Raw genomic sequence first — 21,529 nt, forward strand, 5'->3', positions numbered from 1 at the left:
GCTGGGGAACCCTGGGGGATGCGCCACGGGCTGGTTTTAAGGGGAGGTGGCGGTCGTTTGGATGGGGTGTGGGCAGTGCTGGTGGCGGCTTGGCAGATTCCCATCCTGCCTTGGCCAGCGCCCGGCTTGGGGGCGGGGTCTTACACGTCAGTTTGGGGCGCTAAGGTCAAGATGCCACAAGATATCTGAGTGGGGAGACAGGAGCTATCTCAGTGGAAGTGGACCTGGGGGTGTAACCGGGCCCCCCCACCCCGGAGGCCTGGCAGGGACCGAGCGCAGCTGGGGGAGGGGCAGGGAGGCGGCCCACGGGGTAGAGATGCCAGTGCGAGGCTGGACCTGCCCCAGGGCCCAGTGCTGCCCCCAGGAGCCCAGCATCCCGGGGGCTCTGTGACCCCACAGCCTGGACGGGCGGGTGGGCGGCGCACGGGTGGGGGATGAGCCCAGCCTGCCGTGACGGCGCCCCCTTCCCCGCAGGTGGAGCGGGAGATCGCCATCCTGAAGCTGATCGAGCACCCCCATGTCCTCAAGCTGCATGACGTCTATGAAAACAAAAAATATTTGTAGGTATTGCTGGGTCTGGAGAGCTGGGGGGCAGAGGGGGGCTGTCCCAGGAGGGGGTCGGAAGGACAGGCCATGGCGGTCACTGCTCCTTGCCCAGGTCCAGGGCTGGTCAGCGGGGAGTTGCAGAGCCACTGGCTTGAGGATGGGGCCTTCGTGGGGAGTGGACTTGGGGGGGGGGTCGAGGGGCAGGAGCAGCTCAGGCCCTTTCTCCAGGCCCCAGTGAGCCTCAGGAACCCGCCGCTCTGCCGGGGGCTGCCACGGACCCCTTGCCAAGCCCCTTGGAGCCCCCGTGTGCTCCCTCATGTGGGTGGGGACCCCAGGCCGGCCGACCGCACTGTCGCCACCCAGGCCCCTCACCCAGCCTGCTGTCGGGATGCTGAGCGTGGCTGACCTCCTGTCACCACCGAGGCCACTGAGGCTGGCGGACGTCTCCCCGCGTGGGCAGCCCCCCACGTCCCCCGCTGTGTGGCCTCAGCGAGCTCCCCTGGGGGTGTGGGCGGCCGCTCACAGGGTCCCCTCGGGGGAGCCAGCTCTGCCGCTGCCCCGTGTGTGGCCGTAGGAAAGGCCTGGCTGCTGGGCCGCGTCCCTCAGGGAGGGGTTCTGCCAGAGCGTTCCTCGGGATGGGCAGCTGAGTGCGGGGGTGTGGGCAGGGGGCTGGCCTGGCACGGTCCCCGCAGGCCCACTGTCCCAGGGGCCCTCAAGGCCTCGAGCCCAGCCCTGACTGGCCCCTGATGCAGGCTGGCCTTAGCCCCTGCAGCGCCGTCTCGGGTAGGGGAGGTGGGGGCAGGAAGTGGCCCTGGGGGAGCAGGGGGCCCGGATTCGGCCCCAGCCCCTCCGACAAGCAGCGCCCGCTCTCGGGCCTCCCTCTCTTCCTGTGCCAGCCGCGGACCCAGTGCTGCACGAATGCCCAACTCTGAGTGTTTAACTGCAGATGGGATGACAAGAGCCACCCCCCCATGGGGGCCCTGAGAAGAGCAGGGCACCGGTTACCACGGGATTGGGGGTGGGAGGCAGGTGGTGGCCCTGGGCCCCCGACACTGGTGAGCTGAAGCCGCCATCGGAACTGCCGTGAGGGCCACAGGCCCACGTGGGGACCCACCTGGCAGTGTTTTGATGACATCCGTGAGTTTGGGGTACGGGTGGGTGCTGGGTAGGCCTTGCCCACCTCTGCACACAGGAGACTGGTCACACTGCCTCCTTCTGTTCAGCTACTTGTGGGGGTGCCAGGCAGGGGGAGAGGCTCCCAGGAGGGGCAGGAAGCAGGGAGGGGCCCAGACAGCAGGCCAGGCGGGGGTGCAGCCGAGCAGAGGCGGGGTGACAGGAACAGGATGCTGGGAGCATGGTGGACAGAGGCCGGCCTTGGTGCTGCTGGGCCCAGCGCCCTCCCGGGGGTCCTAAGGCGGCCCAGGGGGCCTGGAGGCAGGGGAGCAGGCAGGGGACCTCTGCCACCGAGGTTGGGGCACCACTGGGCCTGTGCTGTGGCCTCCCACTCAGGAGAAGGGCAGGTCCCCTGGGACTGGCCCCGCCTCGGCTCGAACCCCACCCAGTGTCCCCACCCTGTGTCTCCAGCCGTTTCCTCCCCCCAACCTCTCCCCTCTGCAGACAGGCTGCCCCCCCGCCCGCTCCAGCCCCTCCATTCCTGCAAGACCAGCTCCTGATACAGCCCCCCGAGGCCCACACCCTCATCCTTGCCAGCCCTGGTCCCGCACGTCTCCTGTCACCCACCTCCCCTCCCCAAGCCACCACAGCCCACCAGAACCACCCCTCCCTGGCTCCCACCAGGGGCTCCTCGGGGCCTGTGCTCAGCCCTCCAGGCCCAGCTCCCCTGAGGCCTGCAGGCATCCGTGTCCATGTGTCTTGGACCACGCCCCCGCCCCACCCTAGAAACCAGCCCCTCAGGTTCCACCCCGGGGAGGCTCAGCTTGGACACAGCCCACTGCTCACCGCAGAGGGGCGTGGGGTCCCCATGGAACCCGGGGCACCATGGGAAGCCCACCCCTCCAGCAGCTCACCCCTACCCTTCGGCATCACCCCAGCAGTGTTGAGCCAAGCTGGGGGCATTCACCACCTGCCTTCTGGCCACACCCACCCAGTCCCTCGTCCCACCCCCGCCCCCATATCTTCCGAGACCAGCTGTGCCCTGTCCCCCACCCATGCCTTTTTGAGGTCTGCCCTGCTGGCCAGGGCTCCCTGAGGCCTGAGTGGCTGATGTGTCCCCCCCCCTCCTCTGGGAGCCCAGCCCGGGGTGGCCAGGGAGGGCCTGGAAGGGCCAAGCCTCAGGCTCGCAAGAAGGTAGCAACTGCAGTGCCCCTCTCGCCTTGGGGCCCAATGTGGCCCTGCTCCTCTGGACCTGCTTCCCTGGAGGCGGGCGGGGACCCCACCCGCTGAGGGTGCCCAGTGCCGGGACGTGGTGGAGGATGGCGCCGGGATGGGGTGGTGGTCCACCGCCTCTGGCCAGCGGTGCCCTGGCTGGGTGCGCCCACCCGACGCCCGCCCGACCCCCGCCCGTCCCCCGCAGATACCTGGTGCTAGAACACGTGTCTGGTGGGGAGCTCTTCGACTACCTTGTCAAGAAGGGGAGGCTGACCCCCAAAGAGGCTAGAAAGTTCTTCCGGCAGATCATCTCTGCGCTAGACTTCTGCCACAGTCACTCCATATGGTGCGTCCCCCGCCCCTCCAGGTGCCCTGTCCCCCACCAGGTAGCCCCCGTCCCTGCAGGTGTGCCTCCCCCCACTCTTGCACCCCCCCCGTTCCCCCTGGATCAGGCAGTATATCCTCTACTGGCCTCCCAGCCCAGGGGCATCAGAAAGCTTTCTGCCAGGTGCCCACCCAAGTCTCCTTGGTTTTTTCAGGGGTCCTGGGGTCACGGCACCCTCGGTCTGGGGGCCCCAGGTTGGCCTCGGCCCAGAGTAGGTGTGGTGGGGGAAGCAGCGAAAGGGAACGGGACCCCAGGGAGCAAAGCCGAGTTTGCCCGTTGCTGGCAGAGTCCCTGTCCTTCCATCCTGCCACCCTGAAGCCGTCCGCCCCGTAGGAGACTTCCGATTGGCTGCTGGTGACATCACCAGGCAGCGCTGCCGTTGGCCTCATGTTGTGAGGGCGGGGTTTCGGGAGGGGCGGCAGCTCCCACCCCTGTCAGCCTCAGTCCCGCCTTCCTTCCCAGCCACAGGGATCTGAAACCAGAAAACCTTCTGCTGGACGAGAAGAATAACATCAGGATCGCAGACTTCGGCATGGCGTCGCTGCAGGTTGGCGACAGCCTGCTGGAGACTAGCTGCGGGTGAGCTGTGCCCTGGACCGGCTGCCGGTTCTCCATAGGCCAGGAACAGTGGCCAGGGGCTGCTGCCCCGCCCACAGCCTGGCCCCGCGGCTGCCCAGCCAGGTGGCCCCGCAGCCCCAGGGCCCCCCAGCACCCCACAGCCTGGGCTGGAGGCAGGGCCCCGGCTCTGCTCCTGGCACCGTCTCCCCAGTGCAGTGAGGGGCTGCAGGCGACCCGCCTGGCCCATTACATCCCTCGGCTCTGTGGCCAGGCTCGGAAAGGCCGGTCTTGCCCTGGGAGCTCCCTGCCCTGCTTGGGAGTGAGGCTGGCATGCCAGCTTCCTGGTTCCATGCAGTCTCATGGGGGTGCTGAGGCTGGAACCCTGGACGTGCCTCACCGTCCAGCCTCTGGTGACCATCTCCTTGGGCAGGGCAGGTGGGCAGACAGCCTGGAGCAGAGTAGGCCCCTGGGTCCCAGGCCTGGGCCTCCCCCAGGAGCATGCAGGGGGGGTGATTAGGTTGTGAGGGAATCGGCACCAAAGCCCTGAGGCCTCCTGGTGGGCCTGAGCATCCCACAGTGGGGCATCCGTCCCAGGCAGAGTTTGCGGTGGGGGGTGGGGGAGCGGGGAGGGCCCCTCTGGGAGGGCCCCTCCCTCCGTCTCCACCTGCTGCGGTCGTGGGTGCAGTCCAGAAGCCCAGGGGGCGGGACGGCTGCGTGCACAGTGGGTCCTGAGTCTCCTGCCCTGACTGCTGCCTTTGCCTTCAGGTCCCCCCACTATGCCTGCCCGGAGGTGATCCGGGTAAGTAGCCAACCCACCACGCGCCCCCACCCTGGTCCCTGTCCCGCCTAGGGGGCCTCCCTGCCCCGGAGATCGTGGACACCCAGGCCGGGGCCTGGCCGCCTGTCCTTGGCGGCGCCCACGGGGCCAGCTCCTCCCAGACGCTCCCCTTGGGCCCTTCGGTCCCCGCAAAGACCTCGGCCCTGCGCCCGCACCAACCCCAGTGCTGTCCGCAGGGAGAGAAGTACGATGGCCGCAAGGCAGACGTGTGGAGCTGCGGCGTGATTCTGTTCGCCCTGCTTGTGGTGAGGCTTCCCCCGCCCCCGCCCCCGCCCCCGCCCCGGCCCCGGCCCCGGCCCCCATCCCGCCCCCGGCGTCGGTCCGCCCCCGCGGTGACCCAGTCCCGCCGGCAGGGGGCGCTGCCCTTCGACGACGACAACCTGCGGCAGCTGCTGGAGAAGGTGAAGCGGGGCGTGTTCCACATGCCGCACTTCATCCCGCCCGACTGCCAGAGCCTGCTGCGCGGCATGATCGAGGTGGACGCCACGCGGCGCCTCACGGTGCGTTCCTCCTCCCCCAGAGCTCGTCCCCGGGCGCACGGGCGCGGGGCGGAGGCCGCGGGCGCGCGAGGGCACAGGCATGGGCGCGTGCCCGACGTGACCGTACGCAGGTGGTGGGTGCGCGCGCCCGGGGCCGTCCGCGCGCGAGCGCGGTCCAGGAGCGCGGAGCCTCTCCGGCTGTCCGGGGCCTATCCTGCACGCGCGAATAGTTCCTCATGACCGACTCCAGTGGCCAGGGGGTGGCCAGGGTCTGAGGGAAGCCCCCGCCAGCGTCTCTGGCCTCCTCTGGGCTCGACTGGTGCCAGGATGTCAGGTCCCCCGGGGAAGGGGCAGCAGGACTGCCCAAGAGGCCGCCCTCCCCAAGCAAGCCCCCCAGGTCAGGGTGGAGGGTGGGGCTAGCCCCGAGCCTCCTGCTCACACCTGCACCCAGCCCCTCCGGCACAGGTGGGCTGAGCCCTGGCTGCTTCCCCCTGCTGTCCTCCCTCAGGCCTCCCGCCCTGAGCCCCGGGGGGCTCCTGCTTCCCACCCCCCACCCGCTCCCTCGGCCGTGCCTGCAGCCCCCACTCTCCCCAGCGCTCTGCTGTCTCTAGGGTGGCGTTTTCTCTTCCACTTGAGATAGGCAGGGTCAGAGGTGCTAGCCTGGAGCCCCGCGCTCTCCCCACTCTCCATGCTCCCCCAACCCCTCCCCCTCCCCCAGGCTCTCCCTCCCCCTCTGGGTCCTCCTCCTCCCCTCCTCCCCTCCCCCATTCTCCTGCTCTCTCCACACTCAGGCCCCGCCTCCCCGCTCCTTCTGGCCTCCTAACGTGGTCTGTGCACCTTCCTCGTACTAACTCCCTGTTTCTCTTTCCTTGTAGCTAGAGCACATTCAGAAACACATTTGGTATATGTAAGTAGCTTTTCCTCCCCTCATCGCCTGCTTTGCCTGCTGCTGTGGCCTGGAGGGCCTGCTAGGGAAGGCGGGGGGCGGGGGGGCAGGGGGCCCAGCGCAGGCTTGCCTCCAGCCTCGGGACACCCGGCCAGCTCTCGGGGGCCCCTGGGCCGGCCTGCGCTGGGCACATGCAGGACGCAGGAGGTGTGCAGGGGCTGGGCACAGGGAGAGCAGCAGGATTCGGGGCCCCAGGAAGGGGAGGGGCGGGGGAGCCTCGGGCTGGGCCAGAGGTGAGTGACTGGTGGCGGCGGTGCCCTGTCACCCACAGAGGAGGCAAGAACGAGCCCGAGCCGGAGCAGCCCATCCCCCGCAAGGTGCAGATCCGCTCGCTGCCCAGCCTGGAGGACATCGACCCCGACGTGCTGGACAGCATGCACTCGCTGGGCTGCTTCCGGGACCGCAACAAGCTGCTGCAGGACCTGCTGTCCGAGGAGTGCGTCTGGGAGCCGCGCCGGGGCGGGGCCGTGGTGGAGTCTGTGGGTGGGCACACCGCCCTCCGGGAACCCGCATCCACCCTTCCTGGCGCCTCTCACCCGCTGCAGGGAAAACCAGGAGAAGATGATTTATTTCCTCCTCCTGGACCGGAAAGAAAGGTATCCGAGCCACGAGGACGAGGACCTGCCGCCCAGGAACGAGATAGGTACAAGGTCCCAGGGTGGCCTGGTCCATGCTGCCCCCTCCAGGCTGCCTGGCCCTGACCCCCATCTGCACGCAGACCCTCCCCGGAAGCGCGTGGACTCCCCAATGCTGAACCGGCACGGCAAGCGGCGGCCTGAGCGCAAGTCCATGGAGGTGCTGAGCGTGACGGACGGCGGCTCCCCGGTGCCTGCGCGGCGGGCCATCGAGATGGCCCAGCACGGCCAGAGGTGCGTGCCTTCTGGGAGGGCCCAGCGCTCTGCCTCCTGGTGCTCCGGCTCAGTCAGCGACGGGGCCCCTCACGGGCTGTGCTGGGCCTGGCCTGGCTCTCCTCTGCGCCCCTGGCCCTGGGGCTGGGCTAAGGCCACTGGGCAGGGCTTGACTGCATGGGCTGCACTGGCTGCATTGAGCTGAGCTGGGCTAGGCTGCCCTGGGCAGGGCAGATCTGGACTGGGCTGGACTGAGCTGAAGTAGGTTGATCTGGGCTGGGCTGGGCTGGACTGAGCTGGGCTGGACTGGCTGAGCTGAGCTGGACTGGAGTACACTGGGCTGGGCTGGACTGAGCTGGGCAGGGCTTTGCTTTGTTGGCCTGGGTTAAACTGGGCTGGGTCAGGCCATCCTGGACAGGACTGGGCTGGGCTGGGCTGGGCTGGGCTGGGCTGGAGTGGATTAGACTGAGCAGATCTAAGCTGAGCTTAGCTGAACTGGACTTAAGTGGGCTGAGCTGGGCTTCTCAGAGATCAAGCTGTGTTCAGAGCTGCAGCCCAGTAGGTTTATCCCTGATTGATGCTGAGCCCATGTTTGGGTCACCTGTGGCAGTGCAGGGGTCAGGGACGTGGAATTTGGGGGCAGGGCGGTAGGTGAGGAGCAGGTCTGGGCATCCATACAGAGTGCCCCTGGAGGAGGGAAGGGTGTCCAGGTACTGCAGAGCCTCTGCTGATTCGGGGCTGGCTGGGCGAGACCAAGCTTTCCTGCCCAGGCAGGGGCTTCAGCCATCTGGGGACAGCCCCTTCGGCCAGGCCTCTGAGGACCCGCAGGGCTACTGGGCCACCATCAGGATTCAACTGGCTGCCCAGCTCACAGGCCACAGCCCCATGGTGGTTCCAGGCCCTCCCCGGGGAAGCAGGCTGGCTCAGCCTCTGACCTGGGCTCCTGGCCTCTGGGGCTTCCTTCCAGGCCGCGTGGCCCACCCGCTGCGGGCTCGTGCACTGGGTGGGGGGACGAGCAGCAGGAAGGTCCCTGCTGGCCGCGGTCCTGCCCTGATTGTGCCTTGTGTCCCGCTCGCTGGGAGTGCACCTCTCCCGGCGGGGCCCCAGGGAAGCGGCCCAGGTGAGAGGTCACCTCTCCCCAGCCCACCTTTCCCGAGCCTTGTCCTGGCTTCCGGTCCAACACCTGCAGGGCAGCTTGAAGGCTCGCCAGCCCTCCCCGCACCAGCCACCCACACCCCGCACACCGCAGCTGCCTGGGGCAGGCGCAGGCGCAGGGGCAGGGGCTGGGCGTGGGAGGCCTCCCGTCGTGGCTTCTGCTTTGCCTTCCAGGCCTGGACACCTCGGGGGCTGGGGGTGCCCGGGGGTGGTGGGGTGGGGTCAGGTGTGAGCCGTCCTTTCCCTGGCACTTCCCCACCCGCTGCTGCTTCTCAGGCTCTATCTCCTCTCTGGCTTGGCCACTCGTTACCACAACAGGCCACACCCGCTGGGGCTGGAGGGGTCCCGGGGCTGGCGGCAGTGCTAGGCATCCTCCAAGGCCTGGCCAGGCCACTCTGCCGAACAAGTCACTGGAGCCGGGTGTGCTACGGCCCTGGTGCTCTCCTGCCTGACCCCCACCCCTCACGTCTGTGCGCCCTGGCCTGGGGCCAGGTGGGTGGTGCCCAGCTCGGAGCTGTGTGGAGGTCTGGCCTCCTGGACCGCCTGGTGGGGCTGCGTCAGTAACTCTGTTTTCTCGCTTTGTTCCCGCTGTAGTAAAGCAATGTTCAGTAAAAGCCTGGATATCGCTGAAGCCCACCCCCAATACAGCAAAGAAGACAGGTATACACCCTGCCCACCCATCCCCCGCCCCCCAGCCCCAAAGACAGCGGCGGGCCTGGTGGCAGGGCTGGGCCTGAGGTGCATCTGGCCCTCTCCCCTTTGGCAAGGGAACCTTCCAGCGAGCCGGGGAAGGGCCCGGGTCAGGCTAGGCTGAGGCCCAGGAGGAGGAGCGGGGCTGCTGGGACGAGGCCCACGGCCGGCCCCGAGAGGGGCCGGGAGACCCAGAGACTCTCCCTGCCCTGGGCCCCTGGGCTGCAGGCCGTGAGGTCCCTTCCGGCCGGCCCTCGCCCTGTGGTCAGTGGGCCTCCGTGGCCCTCGTTAAGCTCCCCTCCCCCATCCCACGCTGGCCCATGTCCCGTAAGGGCCGGAGTAGACGTGGCAGCCCCAGGCGGCTGCAGGCTCCCTAGGAAGGGGCAGGAGGTGTGCCGGTCCCAGGGGTCTCTGCACAGGGTCTGGCCTTCCGGAGCCCCCAGCCCCACCCCTGCAGGGCCTCCTGCCTGGCGGTGACAGTGGCGGGGCCTCGCTCGCCCCCGGGCCCCCTCTGACTCCCCCTGCACCTGCTCTGCTCCGCGCCCTGGCTGCTCTCGTGCTGGCGCCGTCCTTCCGCAGCTCAGTTTCCAGGGACGGCCTGGTTAGACAGGAGGGCGTGCACGCGGCTCCCCTCTCTCTCCCGCTGCTGCTTCTCCGCTTTCCTCGTGCCGAGCAGCAAGCTCATGGCTGGCTTGTGGCTGCTGGGGTGGGCACCAGCTGGCACCGACCAGCCCCCCAGCCCCGTTCTCAGCATCTGGAAGCTTCAGGCCCGGGCCTGGCTCCGAGTGCAGTCCTGGACTCGGGCAGGCTGGGTCGGGGGTGCCAAGAGCAGGGTCAGCGCTGCCCCCGGCTCCGGGCTGTGTCAGCTCGCGGGGCGGGAGTCGGAGGGTCATCGCCACGGGGCCCCAGTCCACAGGTGCCGGGGGACCGGCCAGTGCGGGCTTAGCTCCGGCCCGAGGCCCAGGGGCCAGCTGCGGTGCGGGCGGTGTGGCCGCGCTGGCGGGTGGGTGGTGTGGACACCCTTCACTCTTCTATCCTCCTCTTCCTGTGGCTGCCTCGACCCCTCCGGTTTCCTTGCTCTAAGGATGGCAGGTGCCGGTGCCCAGGGGTCAGCGGGCGTTTCCTTTCCCTCGAGGCCACGCGGGGTGGTGGGGTGAGGCCCCGCAGGCCTGGCCCCACCCCGAGAGGTGTCCAGCTCCTGCCCTGAGGGGGCGGCAGCTGCATGCGTGTCTCCGCTGGGCATGCTGTGCTGGTGGCCTCTCTCCGGCCAGGCCCAGGCCAGGTCTGCAGGCCAGATGGGGCCGGGGTGGGCCGAGTCCGCGTCCCTGCTGACGCCCGTCCCAGGTGCTCGTGGTGTGAGCAAGGGGAGGGCTGTGAGCATGGAGGGGCTGGGCTGGTGCCAGCTGGTGGCCCCCACGGCCGGGTGTGAGGTGCCGGGCCGAGTGCAGGACTCGGGGCCTGTGACAGCTCAGCCTCGGGCTTTATCTGGGCTGCCTCAGGGCACCGGGGCTGGCGTCGGCTCACGGGAAGCCCTGTGTCCTCTCATCCCGGGTCCCGAGAGATCCTCGCCGAGGGCTCCTCCATGCCGTCCTGGACCTGGGGCTTCGGGCCTTGGACATAGGGCACCTTCTGCGTGGGGGAAGAGGAGTCTCACGGTCTCCAGCTGCACCACTGGGGCTCTGATGGGACCCCCGAGGGGCGGTGGGCTCTCCTGGGCCTGGTGAGAGGCGGGGTGGGGACAGCAGGACAGCCCCGGGCATGGCCAGGTGTGCCGCAGACTGGGGCAGCCTCGGGGCTCTCAACCAGGGCCCCAGGCCTCCTGGAGGGTCCACCTGAGGGGAGAGAGAAGCCGAGAGCTGGAGGCCCCTTCCTGGTCTGAGCCGCCCTCTGCACCTGTGTCCCCAGGTCTAGGTCCATCAGCGGCGCTTCCTCAGGTCTCTCCACCAGCCCACTCAGCAGCCCCCGGGTAAGTGACCCCGGCCCAGCTCTGTCGCCAGCGTGCACCCGGGTTGGGGGTGGCTCGGTGGGGCCCCCCAACCCCGCCTGCTGCTGGGGCCGCCCACGTGGTGGCAGCTGCTGCTCTGTGGGCTTCGGCTGCCTTCGCTAACTGCACGTTGTTTGTTCTGTTTTGTTTGTTTTCTCGTGTGTTCTTTTGTGGCGAATGCTCCCACCCCCATGCCTGCCTGCCCCCCCACCGGTCCTGCCTTGGGGTCCCCGGGTGCTGTGTGTGCATGCGGGGCGGGCGGGGCACGCACTGGGGCCGCGTGGCTCTCGGGGGCCCGCGCGCTCTCCCTCCCGCCCTCGGCGCTGCCCTGTAGCCTGCTAGGAAGTTTGTCTTGCCTCCCCCGCCCCCCGAGCTCCCCTTTGTGGCCTGCCCCCCGGCCACCTCCGTGGAGCCCGAAGCTGGCCGGAGCGCCTCGCGGCCCGGACACGTCCTCCCTCCACAGGCCGCCCCGCGGCCCAACCCCAAGACCCAGACCTTGCCGAGCAAGGCCAAGCTGACCGACAAGCCGCTGCAGGGCACCAAGTCCAACCCACTCCCGGCTGGCACCCAGGCCCGGCCCCTTGTTGCGGGAGGCCTCAGCCCCCAGCTGGCCCTGACCCCGGGCTCACCCACCCTGCCGGCCGCTGCCCGGCTCCCACCCACCGGGACTGAAGCAAACACCAAATCTGTCCCCACCATACAGGTGACCCCTCACCCCTCTCCGAGGGGCAGTCCCCTCCCTACCCCCAAGGGGACGCCTGTGCACACGCCCAAGGAGAGCCCAGCCGGCACGCCCAACCCCACGCCACCGTCCAGCCCCAGCGTGGGAGGGGTGCCCTGGAGGACACGGCTCAACTCCATCAAGAACAGCTTCCTGGGGTCACCCCGCTTCCACCGCCGGAAACTGCAAGGTGAGTGTGGCGGGACACGTGGGGTGGGCGGGGCTCGGGGGGGGCTGGTGGCGGGGGTCCAGGGGAGCACTGACCGTCCTGGTGAGCAGGGCAGGCAGGAGCCAGCTTCAGAGGGTCTTCCCCTCCCCCTTGGTGGTTTATCCTCCCGAAAGCGCTGGCGGGAGGTACCCCCAGTGTCCACGTGTCCCCAAGCCTGCCCACTGTGTGTCAAGGACCCCACGGTGCAGGGATGCCTGCCCAGTGGGTGTGGCCTGGGGACCCCTCCGGGCTCCATTGTTTCCCTTTGGCCCAGTGGCCTGCGCAGGCCGGGCTGCCTGAGCCCCACAGAGGAGAGCGGGCCAGTGGGCGGGCATGGGTGGGTGTGGTGAGGAAGCCCACGGGGCCGGGGCAGTGGTAGGCAGCCTGCCCCTGTGTGCTGGGTGCCGAGGGTCAACTGGTACCTCCAGGCCACCAGGCCCCACCAGCCACCCAGTGTGGTCGACAGGCGGTGCCGTCTATCCCGGGACAGCAGGGCTAGTTGGAGGCCAGAGACGGTGAGGCTCGGTTTCAGCACCAGAAGGCAGGACAGCTCCCCGTGGCCCGAGGCTCCTGCGGTCGCGGCGGGCAGGAGCCGGGAGCTGACCCGTGCCCGTGGGCGCTGGAGACAGTGCCGTGGCTCCCAAGACCCCACCCGCGGCGCAGGCGCCCTGGTGGGGGAAGGGTGGAGTGGTCACCACGCTCTCCCTGTCCTTCCTGTGTACAGTTCCGACGCCCGAGGAGATGTCCAACCTGACTCCGGAGTCGTCCCCAGAGTAAGTGGCCCTGCCCGAGGTCAAGTGACCTGTCGCCGCCTTCTTAGTGCGTGGGGGTCTGCGACAGACCCTCCCATGTATCAGGCCGGGGGATCCACTGAGGGCTTTGGGGCCCCTCAGTGCTGGGGTCTCTGTATCTCCACCTTGAATGCCAGGCCAGGGGGGCAGGACCTGGGCGGTGAGGGAGCTGCTCTTCCCAGATGTGCTCAGAAGCCACAGCCTGGGGGTGCCTGGGACTGGGGGTGGCAGGGGAGAGCACACCTGCTGAGAGCCCTGGCCTCCACATGGGGGAGCGTGTGGGTCCCCAGCCCTTGGTGACCGGGGATGCGGTGCCTGCAGGGGGGGGGTCTCCACCAGGGAGGGGCGCTGGGCAGTGTTGACTGGGGCTTCCCAGGGTGAGCCCAGCCTGGGGTGTGGCCGGACACCTGGCGGCTCCTAGGGATGGAGGGTCTCAGGGAGGAGGTGAGGAGGAGGGACGGCCGGCGGGAACACGTGTCCAGGGCCGGGTGGCCTTGGCCAAGGTCAGGACAGATCGAGCCCCCGGCTCACCGTCCTGCAAGGGCAGGAAGCAGGGCCTTGAGGCGACGGGGGGGCAGCGCTGCAGCCCAGCCAGATGTCTGGACGCGAGTCCGTGTGTCTGGGGTGAAGACCCCAGAGAGGTGCCAGCCTTCGCTCCCCAGCACCTCGTGTGAACGTGAAGTGCGGAGTGGACACAGGGCAGGGCCCTGTTGTGGCCTCACCGGCAGCCTTCGGCCCGGCAGGAGAAGCTGCCGTTACCCTGTCGTCGTGACCCCGCGTGGGGCCTGTGGACGCAGCGGGAGCGGGCGGGGGCCGAGCTGGAGGGCAGCCAGCCTGAAGTGTGGGGTTTCGGCATCTCCGTGAGCCACCGTTGGTCTCCCTTCGGTCACGGTTTCCTGCTGTCGTCAGAAGCTCTCGCAACCATATTTGTAACAGAATTGTTAGGTTTATCGGAAAACTCAAAAAAAAAAGTCACCCAGAGCAGCTGACACCGCCGTGCAGGTGGCCTGCAGCCTCCCCTGCCCATTCTCGAGTCCTGGAGGCCTCGTCCCCCTCCCGAGGGCCCTGGCCAGCGTCGCCGCCCGGTGCATGTGGCTGACGGGAAGGAGCAGACGGGTGGCCCTGGAGGGCCGCTGCACCCCCAGCACCCACTCCTCCCGAGGACGTCCCCTCCACCAGCGGCCAGCAGCCTCGTGTCCGTGGAGCGTGTGCGTCCGCGTGTTCCAGAACCGGCCCGTGTGATCGTGGGGCTGGCGAGTCTGGGGACTGAAGGCTTCGCAGGCAGGAATCCGGGCGGCTTCCCCGTCTCAGTGCTGAGAATGCCTTCCCCTCCAGGAGCCTCAGCCTTTGCTCTCAGGACCTTCCGCCGAAAGGACAAGGCCCGCCACGTCCAGAGTCTGCTCGTCACCGTGTCTCAAAGTTGCTCTCAAGCAGCACACCCAACCTTTTACCAAACGGGCCCAGTTGACGCCAGACTTAATTACCTGTCACAGGCCTTCCCGGCTCATCCAGGCTGCTTGCCAACCAGACACCAAAGGACAACACGGAGCTTTCCTGTTGCTCTGTGTCTTCATCGAGGGAGGAGGGGCAGCAGCCCCCACCGTGGGCTTCAGAACCGCCTCCCGGCCCACGTCCTGGGCTCAGGCCCCAGTGTGGTGCTGGGGTGAGCAGCGCGGGCGGCCTGCACCCCAGAGCTCTGAGCACGCCCGCGGCCACAGAGACGGCAGGATGTGGGGAAGGAGGTGAAGGTGGCCAAGGACGGCGTGGCGCCGGGAAGGAGGTGTCCCCGCGGCCCTGCCTCCGTCAGGTCTGTGCGGCTCCAGCCGCAGGAGCGGACGGCCTCTGGCGGCAAGCTGCCTGCTGCCGCCACATCGCCACGGGCTGGAGAGCCGGCTCTGGAAACAGGCAGGAAAAGGGAAGGCACACAGCAGGAAAGAGCAGCCGAGCCTCAGACCCCACGGCTCACGCTGCCAGCGCCGCCGGAGCAAGACACCGGGCCCGAGCGGGCCGGCCCTGGCCCCAGTGTAGCCTGAGTTGGGCGCGTCTGCCAGTGGGGCCCTGGCCGTGTCCGCACTACAGCTGCCTGGGTGAGCGTGATAGTCAGCCGTTGCTCCCAATGGCACGTGGCTCGGGGTCAGGCCCCATGCATGGCCCAGCTGGGCCCTGCTTCAGGGTGTCAAGCCAGCGGTGGTCATCTCAAGGCCCAGCTGGGGCAGGATCCTCTGCTGAGCTCGTGGGGTCGCGGGCAGGATTCAGGGTCTTGGCCACGTGGGCCTCACTGTCACATCTGTCCGTCCCCGCTGTGTCCGTCGGCTTCGTCAAAAAGAGGTGGAGACCCGCTCGCCAGACGGAACTCCAGCCTTTGAGAGACTGAGCTCGCACGCGACCCCCGTCACCTTCTCCCCCGCCTCCCGTTCTCCTGGTCAGGAGCAAGTCCCGGGCCTCGTCCACACGAGGGAGGGGCCCGCACAGGCTGAACCCCGGAGGCAGGATGGTGGGGCTGGCAAGGGGTCTCCCCCACACCGGTGTGCGCCCTAGGGCAGGGCCCCGCTGCAGAGAAGGGGGGCCCCGGAAGCAGGGCAGAGTGACGAGACTGGAGGACGACGGCGTGGAGGGCAGGGAGGCGCACACGTGACGCCCGTGAGACGAGGGGTCTCGTGCGGGAGGGCACTGCCAGCCTCGGGGCCCCTGGGGTGGCCCCTGCCCTGCCCCGTACAGCGGCTGGGCCCCCAGGGGCCGAAGCGACCACTGTGTTCCACAGAGTGACCTGGGCTGGGGCAGCGGGGCTGCAGGTGGCCAGGTGGCTACCAGTCCCCAAGGACAGAGGGTGGTCCGCCGGGGGAGGGGCAGGTAGCACCCGGGGCCCCCAGCCCCGGTCCTCTGCACCATGGCACCCCTGTCTCTCCTGTACATACCTGTGCAGGGGTCCCCGGCCTGCCGCCCGCCCCCAACTCCTGCCCCCCACATAGCCCCGCCAGGCGGGGCACTTCTCTCCAGGAAGCTGCAGGATCGCGGCTTAGCGAGTTACCCCGAAACATGGTGGCTTCAACAGAGAGGAGCAAGGCTGGGGGTCAGGGTGGGCTCAAGGGCAGGGCACCCTATCCCCACCCTCCTTTATTTCCTGGTGGGGTTCCGGTGGGCGCAGCCCAGGCCCAAGCAGGCAGGGGTGGTTGGGGTGAGGTGTGAGGCCGAGGGCTCTGCGATAGGCATGAGGGCTGTCGGGTGAGGGTCAGGGCAGGGCGGAGGGTGGTCAGGGTCAGGATGGCGGGTCAGGGCGGGGAGTCGGGGCCAGGGTAGAGTCTGGCTGGGACAGCAAGCTGGCCCGCAGCCCAGAGGGGAGGCTCGGGGCTCGGCTGGCGTACCCTGACCTGCCCAGCCCTCCGCCCCGCCCCCAGGCTCGCCAAAAGGTCCTGGTTTGGGAACTTCATCAGCCTGGAGAAGGAGGAACAGGTCTTCGCGGTCATCAAGGATAAGCCGCTGAGCTCCATCAAAGCCGACATCGTCCACGCCTTCCTGTCGGTGAGCCTCGCGCCGTGCGGCCGCTGCCCCCGGGGCCCAGCCTGGGCAGGGCCAGGGCAGCAGGCACACTGTGGCCGGGAGATGGGCTGTGCACAGGTCCGGGACGGGGGCGTGCCTCGGGGGGCGCCTCGCTGAGACGGGGGTGAAGCACGGGTGGCTGCGAGGCGGCTCTGAGGAGGGAACTTGAGGCCTCGACACAGAGGGGAGGGGCCTCTGCTGGGTCTGGTGGGTGCGCCTGCGGCCTCAAGAATGGCCCCGGGGAGCTGGCTCCGTGTCCTGTGTGCCCCTGCCCACTCCCACATGCTGCTGGCCTCCTGCAGTCCCTGGCCTCCCACTGGTGGCTTTTGAGGTGGGCTGTGCTTGGGCCTTGGGTGGGTTCCATCTATCTTTGCTGAGATCTTTGGGCGCGTGGGGCAGAAAGCCCTGAAGAGTGTCTTCCAGAGTCACTCGTGTCAGGAGGCCTCACCCGCCCTGCCCTGCATGGGGCCTGCCTTGTGCTGGGCCCCCCGGGATCACAGGTTTGGGGTCCCTCGGCATCCCCACAGCCCAAGCCCAGGCTCCCGCCTTGGTATGGGCGGGGCCTGCTGGGGTGGCAGCCTCAGCCCCCCCCCACACACACTTGGCCACACTGCCTTCCTGGGCGCAGCCAGGTTTCCCTTAGGGCTTGGGGCACAGCGTGGCACTCCTCCCAGAGGTCTCCAGGAACGGGAGAGCTCAGCACCAGGTGGGGACTTTGGCCTCGTGCCGGGTGTGGGCACCCTGGCCCCGCTGAGTCCCCCCGAGCCCCGCCACTGCGGCCTCTTCTCCTCCGGGCCCCGGGTCTGGGCCTTCCCTGGAGCCCCCCAGGCCTCTCCTGGGACACCAAGATTTCCCCCGTGATGTGGACTCAGCCCCTTGTAACCGGCGAGCCAGCACTGTGCTCTCCCAAGCAACAGAGCCCTGTCCTGGGGGCGACCCCTCTGAGGCAAGACCGCCTCCTGGGTTCGTTTTGCTGGCCATTTCCCTGGCCACCGTGCAGCCCAATCACGCAGAGGCCCCTCGCCTGCGCCCGGGGCCGCAGACCCCGGAGCCAGCAGAGCAGCGGGCGCTGTCGTCAGCGGTGCCGGGGGCCTTGACCCCGGGGGCTCTGTCTCAATGCGGGGCACGGGCTCTAGCCCCGGGCCTCCAGCTGCTCGCTGGCCTCCCCGCCCGCCGCCGAGAGCCCTGCTTTCTGCTGCTGTGTCGCGATCCATCTGCGACCCGTGTGGAGCTCTGTCTGGCTGAGGCTCTTGGGGAGCCAGTGCCACTGGGGCCTCTGGCGGCAGCTGGCTCCCTTCCCTCTGGGGTTTCCTCTGGCGACTCCAGACGAGGCCACGCTCACGCCACCCACTGCCCGCAGATTCCCAGCCTCAGCCACAGCGTCATCTCCCAGACGAGCTTCCGGGCCGAGCACAAGGCGACGGGGGGCCCGGCGGTGTTCCAGAAGCCGGTCAAGTTCCAGGTGGACATCACCTACACCGAGGGCGGGGCAGCGCAGAAGGAGAACGGCGTCTACTCCGTCACATTCACGCTCCTGTCAGGTGAGCTGCTGGCAGAGGCCGAGGGCGGGGGCTCAGGCCGAGGGCAGGGGCTCCCGGGGGCGGGGCTCCGGGCCAGCCCTGCCCCTGCCTCACCCACCCCCATCACCCCCAGGCCCGAGCCGCCGCTTCAAGAGGGTCGTGGAGACCATTCAGACCCAGCTGCTGAGCACACACGAGCAGCCTTCTGCCCAGCACTTGTCAGGTGAGGGAGGGGCTCAGCTCGGGCCGCCCTGAGGGTTGGCGATGGGGTGCGGCCCCTCCGCGGGCACCCCCGGGAGCAGGGCCCTCCCGGCGCAGCGGCCGGCCGTCTCTGCACACCAGGGGGGTAGGCCCAGCACGCCACACTGAAAGGCGCCTCTTGTCCACTGTAGACCCCCCCCCGCCAGCTCCGGGACTAAGCTGGGGTGCTGGGCTTAAGGGCCAGAAGGTGGCCACCAGCTACGAGAGTAGCCTCTGACGCTGGCAGGTAAGGTGTCCAGCCCCGCCGCTGGGGCAGGGAGGGGCTGCGGGCAGGTCCTCTGCGAGAGCCAGACTGGCCCCGAGGAGGCACCCTGTGCCCACCCACGTGTCCAGCGGCCACCTCCCGGCCCTGGACAGGCCCCGCAGGCCCAGCACCCAGCCGAACGGCTGGACACAGGGGCAGCCAGGCCAGTGAGAGCAGGCTCTGGGAGAGCAGTGACCAAGGTGCTGCCGGGAGACCTGCCGCCCTCAAGGGTCCCCCATGTAGCACTCTCCAGGGCTGTGGGCCTGGTGCCCACACTGGCTGGCATGTGAGGGGCTGTCTGCCACCCACCCTCCCCGTGGTGGGCAGGACACAGGGGCCCTGAGGTCCAGTCAAAGCAGGGGCTCCCCAGCTGGGCCTAGAGGGGGCCACACAGCAGCGGGTCCGCCCAGGCCTGCAGGCGCCAGGGGCCCGGGGGCCTGAGGGCCTGTGCCGCTCGGCACCTGGCGGGGAGCGGCTGCAGCCCTGTGGGTGTGGGTGAGCCCCGGGGGCACGTGCATGAGCTGCCAGGGAGGGCGAGTGGCGCGCGTGCGCTGAGCGGGAGCTGCCAACTCGCCACGAGGCCCGTGTCGGGGTGTGGGGTCTGGGGAGCACAGGGTCCAGCCCAGCTCCACCTCTCAGAGACCCCTGTGGCCAGCTGTCTGTGCTTTCTGTGTAGGGTCCTAGAGGCCAGACCGGCCCCACCGTCCACCCTGCCCCTGCCATCCTCATTCCATCGTCTGTGTTTCACCTGCCCCCCTCTTCTCCCCCAGCGTGTGCCTCACTGCCCTACTGGTGGGTTGGGGCTGGAGGGGCCCTGACACCCTGGCCCTGGGAACCAGGCTGGCCTGGGGGCCGGTGCCTTTAAGACCTCTACGTCGGAGCAGGGCAGTGCTCAGAGGGGGAAACCGAGGCTGGGGAAGGACAGAGCTTGTCCAGGGAGGCAAGCGAGGGGCCTGGTGTGCTGCCCAGGGGACAGCCGTGCCTGCACCCACCGCCCCGCGCCACGGTCCCTCTTTGCTCCTGGCCAGGCAGAGTCCCACCCTAAGGAGTACCATTCTGTCTGTCGGCGAACGTGCCCTGCTCTAGGCCCCAGGCCCAGCAGGAAGCAGGGTGGACACGGCCCTTCTGCAGGGCCCCATCCCCGTTTTAGCCCTGGGCCCAAACCCACGTCCCTGGAGACTGTTGGGTGCCTGCCCTGGGCCAAGCCCGTCTCCCCTGCCTTCCTTCAGGGAGCCCTGGGCCTAGGGAGCCCACTCCGGGACCCCAGCCCATCCCTTGGCCCCGTCCCCAGGCCTCCCCGAGGAGTCAGCCTTTCCCAACACCCTCCCCCCCCATACTGGACACTCTTGTCCAGCAAGCTCAGTCCTACAGCCACTGGAGGAGGGGGCAGAAGCTGGGGCCCCTCGGGCACCAGGCCGAGAGAGCTGGTGGCCACTCCAGTAGGGCCCCTACCCAGCCCAGGGAGGGGAGCCCCCAGTGAGGGCCGTGAGGCAGCCGCCCTCCACCCCAGGCTCTGCTGCCTTCCCTACCCCCAGCCCTAACACTGCCAAGCCCAGCAGAGAGTGGGAGGGGGTCAGGGAAGGGGGTGCCACCGTGAGTCGAGGGGCGAATGGGAGCCTTGCGGCCACGTGAGTCACAGAGCAGCAGGGTGAGGACACGGAGGTGGCCAGTGTAGACCACAGCCAGAGACCTGGACCTCTCAGCTCCAAAGCGTGTGTGCTGGGCCCAGAGGGCAGAAGGGAGGGAGGGCCAGGCAGGGCCCTCCACTGCCCAGGAGAGGGGCCCCACTCCAGGCTGGCCCTCTGCTGAGCCCCTCCTCTCTGAGCCCCCCACTCCAGGCTCTACCCACCTGAGCCCCACCCCTTGGCCACAGCCCCTCAACCCCACTCCAGGCTCCGCCCCTCCCCCAGGGCCTGGCCCGAGGCTGCAGGCAGCATCCAGCGTGCGGTCTGAGCTGGAAGCCTTTTTCACACGTCTCCCCCCCTCTCTCCGTTCTGTGCTCCAGACACCACTAACTGTATGGAAATGATGACGGGGAGGCTTTCCAACTGTGGTAAGAACCCCTCACGCTCACCTGGGCACCCCCCAGCCTGTCACCCCCACCGCTCACCCCTGCACCCCCTGCAGCCTGCTCCTGGCCAGGTGCTGCCCCGCCACCCCCGGGGCTGTCCTGGGATCCCTGTGTACACGAGGGGCCCGGACATGCACATGTGGCCTTGCTGGCCCCCAAGGCACCCAGCTGTGCCCAGCCCCCCAGCCCCTGCCACGAGCAGCCTCGGTCACCCTCCAGGGTGGGCACAGGCCTGGCCCTAGGATCAGGGCAGGCCACGGAGGGACCCCAAGGCTCAGAGCATGAAGGGGTGCCCAAGCCCCAAGGCCAGCAAGGGTCCCATGTCTGGGCCCTGGCCGGGGGTCAGGGTGGCGTCAGGCCCTCTCTGCCCACTGGAGGGGGGCGGGGAGTGGCTCCTGCCCAGGCCCTGAGCTGCCTGGCCGCAGGTGTGCCGGCCACCCTGCCGCAGCTGGCAGGGAGAGGGCCCTGCCCGTTCTTGCTCAGGTGGGGGCCAGGTTTAGGAGGTAGAACTGAGGTGACCCCAGTCGCGCACCTGGACTGTGAGCACAGGGCCCCCGGGTGGGGCGGGGCCCTGCTTCTGTTCCCTCCTCCTTGCCCTCTGAACATGCCCTCTGGGACCAGGGCCCCCACTGTGGCTGCCTGCCCAGCCCCCCTACACCCAAGCTCCATGCCTGTCCACCCACCCATCCATCCGTCTGTACCTCTGTGTCCACGCTGTGCCACCCGGGCTGGCTGGGGGCCGGGCTCCAGGCCTCCTGGGAGGAGTGTGGCAGGCCCGCTGGCTCCAGCCTCCCCGGCCGCCAGCCCCAGGGTCCTGCTCGGCCCCGGCCTTTACGCGTCTGTCTCCAGAGCTGGGCCGGCCCGCTGGCCAGGCTGCAGGGCTGACTGGGAGGCCGAGGCTGAGGTGGAGGGAGGGCCGGTCCTTCGGGAGGCCTGGCGAGGGAGGAGGGTGCCCACCGGCCCCAGGTTCCGCCCCGCAGCCCAGAGGCCTCGAGCCCCCACCGGCCCCCTGCCCTGCTTGCTGCCGCGGCCCCGCTCACCCGCTCGGACCCCCTCACAGGCCTGTCGTTCATTCGTCTGTTGTTCTCTCTCTTCCCTCCCTCCCTCCTTTTCTCTCTTTTCTTTTTTTCTTTTGTCTTCTGTTCTGTGCACCCAGGCAGCCCATTGAGTAACTTCTTTGACGTAATTAAACAACTTTTTTCAGACGAGAAGAACGGGCAGGCGGCCCAGGCCCCCAGCACGCCCGCCAAGCGGAGTGCCCACGGCCCACTCGGGGACTCCGCGGCCGCTGGCCCCGGCCCTGGAGGGGACGCCGAGTACCCAGCGGGCAAGGACACGGCCAGGACGGGGCCGCCCGCCGCCCGCCGAGAGCAGCCTTAGACACATAGCCCCCTCCCCCTGCACGGCCCCGACAGTGGC

General features: G+C 69.1%; 1 protein-coding gene across 6 annotated transcripts in view; it reads left to right on the plus strand.

Annotated features, from left to right (window-relative positions):
* Positions 1-21,529, plus strand: part of BRSK2 (BR serine/threonine kinase 2) — a gene marked incomplete at both ends in the record, with an annotated part of 62,794 nt that extends 41,265 nt beyond the window's left edge. Inside the window, 19 exons of one of the 6 annotated variants that reach the window (XM_079709545.1) lie at positions 475-560; positions 3,080-3,220; positions 3,722-3,838; positions 4,583-4,616; positions 4,832-4,900; positions 5,009-5,155; positions 6,010-6,041; positions 6,352-6,516; positions 6,626-6,723; positions 6,799-6,949; positions 8,678-8,743; positions 10,679-10,739; positions 11,092-11,668; positions 12,411-12,459; positions 15,873-15,996; positions 17,375-17,555; positions 17,668-17,757; positions 20,045-20,092; positions 21,267-21,529. In XM_079709545.1, the coding sequence (XP_079565671.1) occupies positions 475-560; positions 3,080-3,220; positions 3,722-3,838; positions 4,583-4,616; positions 4,832-4,900; positions 5,009-5,155; positions 6,010-6,041; positions 6,352-6,516; positions 6,626-6,723; positions 6,799-6,949; positions 8,678-8,743; positions 10,679-10,739; positions 11,092-11,668; positions 12,411-12,459; positions 15,873-15,996; positions 17,375-17,555; positions 17,668-17,757; positions 20,045-20,092; positions 21,267-21,490 (2,460 nt within the window). Of the gene's footprint in view, positions 1-474; positions 561-3,079; positions 3,221-3,721; positions 3,839-4,582; positions 4,617-4,831; positions 4,901-5,008; positions 5,156-6,009; positions 6,042-6,351; positions 6,517-6,625; positions 6,724-6,798; positions 6,950-8,677; positions 8,744-10,678; positions 10,740-11,091; positions 11,669-12,410; positions 12,460-15,872; positions 15,997-17,374; positions 17,556-17,667; positions 17,758-17,926; positions 18,013-20,044; positions 20,093-21,266 lie in introns of those variants that run through there. The other 5 variants (XM_079709546.1, XM_079709548.1, XM_079709547.1 and 2 more) reach the window with 5 other exon arrangements.

This window comes from Hyperoodon ampullatus (assembly GCF_949752795.1).
Source record: "Hyperoodon ampullatus genome assembly, chromosome: 7".
Taxonomy (NCBI): Eukaryota; Metazoa; Chordata; class Mammalia; order Artiodactyla; family Ziphiidae; genus Hyperoodon; species Hyperoodon ampullatus.